The sequence below is a fragment of the Eptesicus fuscus genome, chromosome 18 (assembly GCF_027574615.1).
Source record: "Eptesicus fuscus isolate TK198812 chromosome 18, DD_ASM_mEF_20220401, whole genome shotgun sequence".
In the NCBI taxonomy this organism is placed as follows: Eukaryota; Metazoa; Chordata; class Mammalia; order Chiroptera; family Vespertilionidae; genus Eptesicus; species Eptesicus fuscus.
This window is the reverse complement of record NC_072490.1, coordinates 159,344-170,296: the sequence shown is the minus strand read 5'-3', so window position 1 is coordinate 170,296 and position 10,953 is coordinate 159,344. Positions and strand designations below refer to the sequence as shown.

Genomic DNA, 10,953 nt, shown 5'->3' with positions numbered 1-10,953 from the left:
TCCGCCTCCGGGACAGGGCCCTGGAGGAGCTCAGATTCTCCAGGACCGGGAGGGCCTTGCCCTGCACCCGCTGAACTGACCTCTCAGGGCTTCAGGAGAGTCGGGGGCAGCCAGGCCGGCATCAGACCTCCAACAGAACGTGGGGCGGCGGGCGGGGCCTTGGCATGAGATGGAAACTGACCATGGAGGTCAGCGCCCATTCACTGAGGAGCCGCCTGGAGCCAGGCCGCTGCCTGCCTGCCTCGTGGGTGCCGGGGAGGCTGGTGGAGGTGGTGGCCTGCAGGGAGCCTGTGGGCCTCGCTCTGGAGTCGAGTTAGCACCTGGAGTCGCTGGCTCCCAGGGACTCAGGGTCGGGCCCACGGCGCCCTCCATCTTTCCGGTCCCACCTGCCTCCAGGCTGAGGATTCTGTGCGCAGGGACCGTGGGGACGAGGACGAGGTGAAGTTCTTCAGAATGGGTCCCAAACGGGACTTCTGGTCCCCGGGCCAGGGAGGGGAGGGGCCCGGGAGAGCTGCTCCGCGACGCCCACGGGCCGCTTTCCGACGGGACCACGGGGCTGCCCGCCCCGCGAGGGCCTGGGTTTGGGCTGAGAAAGACAGACCCGGAGACCCGGAGACCCGGAGACCCGGGCGGGATGCGGGATGCGGGACGCGCCCCCATTGCCACCAGCGCCAGGTTACAAACCGGTCAGTGGCGCCCAGGCGGGTGCGCTGAGCGTGTTTAGCCACCAGGGGTCGCCTTTGCAGCGGGTCCGCGTCCCGCAGTCCCTGGTCCGTGTGTGTCCGTCCCCACGCGCGTCATTTTAGAGGCTGGGCTTCCCGCCGGAGCGGCAGGGCGCTGCACACCCGGCGGGCGGCCCCCCACGCCTGTGCCCGGGGGTGCGTGGTGGGGTCTCCCCACCCAGCCTCTGCTGCTGACGGCCACCACGCGGCTGGGCTCCCCGGCCGGGTCCCCCTCCACTGTCCCACCCGGACTCCCCCCTGGGAGCCTGCCTTTACCTGCCCCCCCACCCCCCAGGCTCCTGGCGCCCGGCAGGGGACCCAGAGCCCTTTTGGGACCCAGCAGGGACCCAGCAGCCCCTTTGTAACCGGAAAAAGGACTCAGACCAGGGGTTCCCAATGGGGCACATGCCCACAGGGGGGCAACTTGATTTTTAAGGGGAGCAATTCGAGAATAAGTTATTAACAGTGAATTCTTTGCATTTCTTATGGTTCTAGGGGCCGCATGTACAGTATATAAATATATATTGTGACACATCCCTTTCAGGTCTCATGTGTTGAAACTTTATTTGCTATTTTTTCATATCACTTCATATTATTTTTTAAAACAATTTCTTAGTGATTTCTTCCTCAGTACTTCAACTGTCCTTTTGTTCTTTTGTTTTCCTCTTTCATGGATGCCATGTTCTTTGGAAGTGTGTTTAGACCAAGTTCATGGCCTTTTAGGCTTCCTCCACATGAGTAGTTCACTTTTTGAGTAAGAATTCTATGTCACGGGGGTGGGGCATCAGGATTTTAGAGATGCTTAGGTGGGGCGTGGCCAAAACAAGGTTTCGAACCGCTGACCTAGACCAGTGGTGGGCAAACCTCGGCTCTTGAGCCACATGCGGCTCTTTGGCCCCTTGAGTGTGGCTCTCCCACAAAATACCACATGCGGGCGCACACGTACATTGCGATTGAAACTTCGTGGCCCATGCGCAGAAGTCGGTTTTCGGCCTGGGTATTTTGAAGAAGTGGCGTTAGAAGAAGTGGGGGTGTCGGTCGCATGTGGCTCTCGAGCCTCGGTTTGCCGACCACTGACTTGTGCCTTAGGGTGTTGTCATAGAAACCCCAGAGAGCTGTGCAGACCTCACAACGAGGCCTTGTTGACTCAAACTACTCGCGTCACCTGGGGCCTCTTCTCTGCAACGGGTCATCCCTTCGGAAAAGGGGGCGTGAGATGTGCCCCTGGTTGTAGCTGGAGTGACCAGTGACACCACCTGGGCCCCGGCCAACCTCAGGGCAGCCTCGACTCGCTGCCAGGGCTGCTGAGGATGATAGATGTCCCCAGGCCTCCTGCAGGCCAAGCTGGAGTCTGCAGCTGCTGGTACACCTGCCACACCTGGGTTAATCCCTCGGGCTGAGAGAGCGCCACCTGGCTTCCTGAGGCAGAAACCGCTGGTGGGTGATGGGATTTGTTCAGCCTGCTGCATCCAGGCCCCAGAGGACGTGGCTGAGGGCCTCACTGCAGACGGGCCTCATCTGTGGCTGCACGTCCTGGCTGCGCTGGCTGCATTAACCGCCTGGGAGGCCGCGGAATGACGTCGGTGAATCAAAGGAGTGAATTCTACTTCCTGTGCGAGTCTTTGCAGAGAACAATTCTCTCTTCTCCATGGGCTTTACTTCCCTCAGTTCTGCATCCTTCCCTCTTTTTTAAAAAAATGTATTTTTAATACTTTATTGATTTCAGAGAGGAAGGCAGAGGGAGAGAGAGAAGCATCCATGATGAGAATCATGGATCGACTGCCTCCTGCACGTCCCCTACTGGGGATCAAGCCTGCAACCCGGGCATGTGCCCTGACCGGGAATCAAACCGTGACCTCCTGGTTCATGGGTCGATGCTGAACCACTGAGCCACACCGGCGGGCCTTCCCTCTCCCTGACTCAAGTCCTTATAAGACGGGCACTGTCCTCCAAGGCAGCCCTTGGGGCTGGGAGGGTCATGACCTCGGGCATGGACCACCCACCACCACCACCACTCAGGGTATAAACCTACAATTACGTTTTTGGGTTTTTATTTTTTTTATTTCAGAGAGAATAAGAGGGAGAGAGAGAAACATCAATGATGAGAGTCATTGATCAGCACGCCCCACACAGGATTGAGCTTGCCACCCAGACATGTACCCTGACCAGGAATACAACTGTGACCTCCTGTTTGTCGGTCGACGCTCAACCACTGAGCCATGCCGGCCGGGCTGTGCAATTATGTTTATTCAGGGAAAGCTACCAGCAGAGAAGCTGCAGGGCACACCCGGAGGTGGGCTCAGGCCTGGCACGGCCGCGCTGGGCACAGTGGGAAGGTTCCAGAAGCGCCACACTCCTGTTGCACCCTTCATTTTAGAGGCCAAACAGAAACACTTGGACAATTATGAAATACTGCCAGCCTCCTGGTCAGGAAGGAGACCCTGATGCCCAGCAGCCGACATCAGTCTGGTTCTCGCCCATCTGGGCAGGCCCTCGGCTACACGAGGAACCAGGCCTCGAGGGACATGGACTGCCTCGGCCCTGCTGTGAGGGGGGCATTATCTGGGAGTTTCTCATAAAGCACAGTGCTTGTGCCATAAGCAAACCCTCTTCATTCATCCGACAGATAGGCTCTGAGTCTCATGACCCGTTACAAACGTTGTTCCAGACCCTGGGCTGCCCGGATGCCGCTGCAGCCGCGTTCGGCTTCACACTCGGCCTCAGCCTGGACGTGGTCCTGGTGTTCCTGGCCCGGCCCTGTCTCACCCACCTTTGCCCATTTCTCTCAAAGCCGGCCTCCACTCAGGAGCTGCTTTATCTTGGAGACCCTTCCATAGATTAGAGACCGTTTCTTCTTTAAAACGGAACTATTGCCCTGGCCGGGTAGCTCCGTTGATTAGAGCGTCGTCCTGATGTGCCAAGGTTGTTGGGTGTGAACCTGGTCAGGACACATACAAAAATCAACGAATTAATGCATAAATAAGCGGAACAACAAATACATCTCTCGCTCTCTCCTTCCCTCCCTCTCTCAAATCAACAAATGAAAAGAAAGCTGTTTTCTCTTTGTTCAAATCGGATAACTTGTTAACCGTGCAGCTTACTGGTGCTGCTCTCTGCGGCCCCGCTGTGTGGCCGAGCTCACCCGGCTGTGGTGGTGGGTTTACTCTGGTTAGTGCATCTTTCTTCTCTTTGTCTTCTTTAATCCTTCACTGTCCCCCCGCCTCCCGCCCCAGGCTCACCCCTGGCCGTGCTGAGCGTGGCACAGAGATTCTTTTTTATAAGTTTGCTTAAGGAGAGCATGCGGTCGCTTGCTGGAGCGCTGGTGCAACTGCTTGACAACCTTGTCACTCACATCTGTGTCTGCCGTTCCCCTGTCTGACTTGTGCTGAGGTTTCTCGCGCTCGGTCGAGTGATTTTGGACTGCACCCCGGGCACTTTGAGTACGAGGTTAGGAGACGCTCTCTTCACACCTGTTTCAGCCAGCGGTCCATCCATTCACGATATGAACCCGTGGCCTGGCCCGCGTGTGAGTGCCATGTTGTACGTGTCAGCTCCTTTGCACAGCCCTGCAGGGCTGCGTGGCCTGCTCTCTGGGCTCCCCGAGGCCAAGGTCACCCTGGGCCTCTTCCTCCCATCGCAGTGTGTGCTGTGCTGTCTGGGTCAGTTTTATACGTGGATGTGTCCAGAACTGGGGACACAGATTTAAGTATCCCCCTTCCACGGACCTAATTGTACGGTCCCCTCCTCCCACCCAAACCCACGTGATGAAGCCCTAACCCTAATGTGAGGGCTGGGAGCTGCAGCCGTTGGGAGGGGGTTGGGTTTAGCTGAGGTCCTGAGGGGGGCCCTCGTGCTGGGATTCAGGCCTTGGTAAGAAGAGTCAGACAGCGCCCCCACCCCCGCCCCCACCCCCGCCCTGTGAGGACCCCTGAGCAGCCCGCCGACAAGGCAAACTGAGCACCTGGCATTTGGCCCTGGACTCCTAGCCTCCAGGACAGAGAGCTGCACTCACACTCCTCTCCCCTTCCGCCCCTGCGGACCCCGCATGCCTGAGTGAGGCCTCTCGCTCTCAGGAGGCCTCTGTGGGAGTCCCGGCTGGCCTTCCCACCCGCCCCCCCACGTTTGGGTGGGACAACCCTCCAGAGCCACGGCCATTGTGACGTGCCCCTGGCCCACACCCTCAGTGTCCCTGTGACCTTGAGAAGAGCCACCTCTCGGCCAACAGCTGTGCAGGCTGATTTCTGCAGCTTCAGCTCCTGCTTCCCCTCTCATTGCAGCTTTGCCCAATGTCTTCCCTCCAAGCCCCCAGGAGCCTGACTCTCACCTCCCGGGACCTGGGCAACCAGCCTGTTCTTAAGACGCCCCCTCCCCCCGCCAGGCCAGGGCACCCATATCTGCTGGCTGCAGCCCCTCACAGTGGCTGCGACTTTTCTGCCTGCGCTTCTGTGTCCTGGTTGCCTGGCCCAGGGCCTGGCTTCCAGGAACCAGCAAACGCACGAGGAATCTTCCCTGCACTTCCTGCCTCCCTCCCCAGCTTCTAGTTCTTGCAGTTCACCAGGCTGCCGGGCCTCCCGGCCTGAGCCCTTCCCTCTCCTCCCTCTGTTCAGTCCTCTCGGCCTCCTCCACCAACAACAATTCCTCTTCCATCAAAACGGCCTCCCATGAACCCAGCTGGAGTTCATAGCTCATTAGTTGGATTGAACCCCAGATTGCGTGAGAGCACAGCAGGTGGGAGAACTCCGAGCCCTGTGCTCTGTTCTGAGACGTGTGGGACCTGGGCAAGTGCTCCCCAAGGCTTCTGGCCTCCGGGTGGTGCCCAGTGCCCCTTAAAGACTTCCCGGCTCCCTGGGGATGTGGGTGGAAGCACTTCATGGCCCGTCGGGGCATTTAGAGGGCTGGAGCGCCACGCTTGCTGCTGTCAGAAGCGCCCCTGCCCTGTGTCTCCCGTGCACGTGGCCCTGTGTACGGAAGGTGTGACCTCCGACTGTCCTGCACTTTGCCATGTGCTCTCTCTGCTCCCTTGCTTCGGTTGGAAACTGTTGCCCAGTGCCAGTTTGTACTTTAAGAATCCGTAATCCTGCCCGGCCGGCGTGGCTCCCTGGCTGAGCGTCCACCTATGAACCAGGAGGTCACGGTTTGATTCCCAGTCAGAGCACATGCCAGGGTTGTGGGCTCCATCCCCAGTGTGGAGGGTGCAGGAGGCAGCCGATCAATGACTCCCATCATTGATGTTTCTATCCCTCTCCCTCTCCCTGCCTCTCTGAATTCAATAAAAGTATATTTTAAAAAAGAAGCAGCAACCCCGTAATGGGGGCCTGAGGGATGTCTGGGGAGGTGGTGACATTTCAAAGTTCAGAATCTACGTGGCAGACACTTCGTTGGGGTGGCCAGGCGTCCTTTAGTGGAGCCCACAGGGAGCAAACCAGTGCAAGCACGGGGAGCTTTTAAATCAGCGTAACAATAACCCACAACCGTCGGACCAGCTATGTGGAGCCTTTAAATCGAGCAGTGAGACGAAGAGCACCCACACTGGTGATGGCAAGGCAACCGGCTTTTATTAAAACTGCTCCGGTCTTATCGAATGGGTCCAGGTAATCATGTTTTCCCCTGATAATTGTGTTTTTGAATAAACCCAAATTAATTTCATATGAAGAAAAAATAGCATTAGGTAATTTTATTTGCAAACCTTATTTTCACGACTATTTACAATATTTTTATTCCTGCAGATGCATTTTTCTTATAAGAAGAAAACAAGAGAAAGGATTACATGAAACTGCTTCCTAAGAGGAAAATGGGGAGCAAAACTACTGTGCAACGTTTCAAGTATGGCCGTGAGATCATCCCTCTAGCGTGCTTAGAACTGAAAATATTTGGATTTCCAAACCAGATGATAATTACATGGCAATGAAGATGCCACATGAGCTTTGGTATCTAATAATCTCATCTGTAGAGCCCTGCAGAGAGGTCTGGCGTGGCTGATGACCCCATTGAGCCTGGGAAGGGTTTGCAGTAAACCCCTCACAGGTTCGGGGTGACGGTGGGGTGAGATCTGGTGGGCAGAGCGAAGGGACTCAGCCACGGCCACGCCTCTCCCAGCAGAGCGACCTCAGTGCTCCGTGTCCTCTTGTGTCAAGGAAGCCAGAAGCTCTTGGCCAACGTTTGCCTGCTTTTCAGTCTCGTCTGGATTGTTCCTCAGCCTCAGCTTGGTTTCCAGCCTCTGCTTCCATTCTTCTCTGAGCCTGAACAGAGACACAGAACACACAGAGGGACACGCATCTCCTGGGCTGTTGGTTCAGGTAAAGCTCTCTTCCTTTTTTCCCCTGACGGTGCGTGTGCGTGTGTGCATGTGTGCATGTGTGTGCGTGTGTGTTTCAGGTTATAAAAGGTATGCAGAGGACTTGCAAATTTAAATATATATGTGTTTTAACTCTCACTTCTGTTCAACGTATCCTAATCTCAATCCTCTAACTTTCCTTTGAAAGTGCAATATCTTTAAAGTAGGGTGGGGAGGGCGGGGACCCTGTCAATCTAGAATTGTTTACCCAGCAAGGCTAGCATTCACATACAGAGGTTTTAAGATGTGCAGACGCTGCGAGGACTCCTTCCTGGCGGGCTGCCACTGCCCATGTTAAAGGCCATTCCTCACGCAGAAGGAAGTGGGGATCACATGGAATAACAGCACCGGAAAAGGCAGCTGTGTGGATGCATATTGACAACTTTTCTTACTGTTTAAACCTCTTTAAAAGATCGTCAGTGGTTGAAAGCAACACTGTTCATTGTGTGACGTGGGGTCTATAACACATGGAAGTGAAAATGTACTTGTGTCCAATGGCACGGCGGCCAGGAGGGGAAATGGCACGGTCTCACTGTGAGGCTTTTACACGCTAAAGGAAAGGTGTGTGATAAGTTCAGGATGCATGTGTAAATCCTAAAGCAACTACTAAGATCACACAGAGATATAGTTAAAAGTCAACAGAGGAGATGACGTGGAATCATAAAAAATATTTAATTAATCCAAAGGAAGGCAGAAAAAGAATAAATAACAAACAAGGGAAATAGAAAACAAATAGCAAGATGGTAGATTTAAACCCGATCGAGCCAATTGATGTTCATGATGTAAACAATCCAATTACAGTGCAGATATTGTCACCTGGGATAAAAAAGCAGTATCCGAATATATGCTCCCAAATTGAGTGTAATCCTCATGCACTAGAACCAGTGACAGAGAGGAGAGATAAAACTTAGAGTATACTAAGAGTTAATGTGTAAGAATGATAAAACTCTAAGTGGTGGCAGCAACGTATGCATGGAAAATTAAAATAATTTCATCCTCTGAGATGCCCATCTGGCATTCTTCTGGGAAAGTCAATTTTGCCTAAAGAAACAGACACACGAGGACGCTGATGCGTGTCAATGTATGTTGGGGTTGTAGGCTTTTGACAGTGGGGAGGTTGTGCCTGGGGGGAGGGGTACGTGGGAACTCTCTACTTTATGCTCATTTTGCTGTGAACTTACTCTAAGAAATGGTCCATTTAAAAAAAATACATACTTTCTCAGCGCACTTCTTCCCAGGCGACGCTCCTCCGATTCTCGGTAGAAGGTCTGTTTGCCGATTTCCCTTTCCCAGAAGTGTTTGAGCTCGTGACAGGTATTCCGGCAGAAGACCTCCCGGCGGGCGTACTGATTGTTCATCCCCTGAAAGAGAAAACATCAGCCGAACCCTCGTCGCACACGCTCCCTGGGACTCTTGAGGGAGCTGACTTCGTTTACCTGAGGGAGACCCTGGCCAGGGACAGACCCTCAGCATCGAGAACAGCAGCAGTCACAGGTGTGAGAGCAGAAACTCCCTGTGGGCCTGGCAGGTCACAGGCACCCGGCACATACCTCTGAGAAGGCTTAAAAGGGCTAATTCCAATGTAACCCTGATATTCGGGGCTAGTGACCTGAATCCAAGCCAGCAAGCTCTGTGTACATTCCTGATAACCTATAATGAAGTCCCTCTCTCCTTCCCAGATACTGGTCTTGCAGAACCTGTTACTGTGAACAGTGCACTGCCCTGGAGGGAGGGTTATTAACATTGGTGCCAGGCCAGACCATCAGATACGGCCTGGAGACCCCCAACACCCGGGGGCCTTCTTGCAAGGCCCGCGAAAAGGACCGGAAGCATCATCCATGTTTGTGGGACAAAGATCACAGGGAGGGAGATATAAGGGAGGGCCCCATGCGTGTTCCTTCACTCGGATTTGGAAGGCCGTTCCGAGTCCGCCGGCGTATTAAACGGTGTCCCTCCTTTTTCTCTCAGAAGCGTCTTGGTTTTCTTTGGTCTTCTGCATCACCTCTGTCCTTCCTCCCTCCTCACAGAAGCATGGCTCCCCGGCTTGTCACGGACAGCAGTGTGCAGGCAGTGTGTGCATTCACGCCTCACAACACCCGTGAGTGGACACCACCTTCCCCATTTATAGGGGGACGTCTGAAGGATTGCAGCACTTGCGTGTGGTCCCGCAGCCATCGCCGGCAGGAGGCAGACTGCAGACCTGGGAATGTTCTCTAGCCCTTTACTCCAGGGTTTGCCACAGAAGACGGTCCAGCATCTGACGCACCAGAGCAAGCACTGTGGAGTGCGTGCGTGTGCGTGTGCGTGTGCGGAATGGCTCATGTCAGACACTCAGAGTCCTCAGTTCTACAGGAAGAAACTGCCCAACGCCCCGACCTGGAGGGTGAGGGAAAGGGCTAGAGGCTACTGTCCAGGGAGAGGCAGTGCCCAGGCTGGGAGCGGCGAGGATAAGGCACAGCGGACGGGTTCACAATATTCTGGGGGTGTCAACTCAGGTGGTGAGTGAAGGTAACGGTATCAGGGGAGTCTCCAGCGGCTGTGCCTGTGCACAGAAGGGAAACACCAGACCAGGCCCATGGGAAGCAGGCCCGGGGGGAGCAGGCCCAGGGGGAACAGGCCCGGGGGGAGCAGGCCTGTGGGGAGCAGGCCTGTGGGGAGCAGGCCCGGGGGGAGCAGGCCCAGGGGGAGCAGGCCTGAGGGGGAGCAGGCCCATGGGGAGCAGGCCTGAGGGGGAGCAGGCCCATGGGGAGCAGGCCTGAGGGGGAGCAGGCCCGTGGGGGGAGCAGGCCTGTGGGGAGCAGGCCCAGGGGGAGCAGGCCCAGGGGGAGCAGGCCCAGGGGGAACAGGCCCGGGGGGAGCAGGCCTGTGGGGAGCAGGCCCAGGGGGAGCAGGCCCAGGGGTAGCAGGCCTGGGGGGGGGGGGAGGAGGAGCAGGCCGGGGAGAGCAGGCCCCTGGGGAGCAGGCCCATGGGGAGCAGGCCTGAGGGGGGGAGCAGGCCCGTGGGGAGCAGGCCCGGGGGGGGAGCAGGCCTGAGGAGGAGCAGGCCCATGGGGAGCAGGCCCAGGGGGAGCAGGCCCATGGGTAGCAGGCCTGCGGGGGAGGGGGGGGGAGCAGGCCGGGGAGAGCAGGCCCCTGGGGAGCAGGCCTGTGGGGAGCAGGCCCAGGGAGAGCAGGTGGCCCGAGCAGGCCGGACAGGTTGAGGTGCTGATCCAAGGGCAAGACTTTGGAAAGGGTACCGAGGCATTGAGGCCAGGGCTCAGCATGAATGTCTGGACACAGCTCGCTCAGACACTGGGCCGTGGGGCCGGTGGAAGGGGAGGGGCTTGAAGCCAGATGTTTACTCCAGACCCGTTTGTGCGTTGATCCGACATGCCTTCCGCTGGTCAATCAGTTCTTCGGGCCTCCGCCCTGAACAAATGTCTTTGAAGATCAGGTTTAACAGGGAGTAAGCTGGGCACACACTGGTCACAGGCACTGGGATCTCCTGTGACAGGAGCTGGGGTGGGGTCAGTCGGGGGCACAAGGAGAGTCACCGGACATGGTCTGAGGGGAAGGGACATGCCGACGAGTGGGTGGGAGCACCGGGTGCGGGAGCAGAGTGTGCCAAGGCCTGCGGGATGGTCTGTGGAAGCAGAGACACTGAAGCAGATGGGGGTGCCCTGGGTGGGGGGCGGGGACTCTAGGTTATGACTTGTTTCTGGTGATGGTTGCACGGCTGCATGCAATTGCCAACACTTATCCACGGGCGGATTTATGACACATGAGCGACGCCTCAGGAGCAGAAGTGCCCCTGTGTTTGGACCAGATCATCGAAGCTCCCGGCTCTAAGCTCCTGGGAGGCCTGTCGGGATCTCACGGTGAGGGGCCCTCAGCCCGTCCTTCACGTCGTCTCTGAGC

At 56.5% G+C, this 10,953-nt stretch overlaps 1 protein-coding gene across 1 annotated transcript; it reads right to left on the bottom strand.

Moving 5' to 3' along the window:
- Positions 1 to 6,828: 6,828 nt before the first annotated feature.
- Positions 6,829 to 8,420, bottom strand: FAM240A (family with sequence similarity 240 member A). Its single transcript, XM_008157884.1, has 2 exons — positions 8,272 to 8,420; positions 6,829 to 6,961 (listed from the first exon to the last, which is right to left on the bottom strand). The coding sequence occupies exons 1-2, from the start codon at positions 8,412 to 8,414 to the stop codon at positions 6,829 to 6,831; spliced, it is 276 nt and encodes a 91-aa protein (XP_008156106.2). The 5' UTR covers positions 8,415 to 8,420.
- Between the last annotated feature and the right edge of the window lie 2,533 nt (positions 8,421 to 10,953).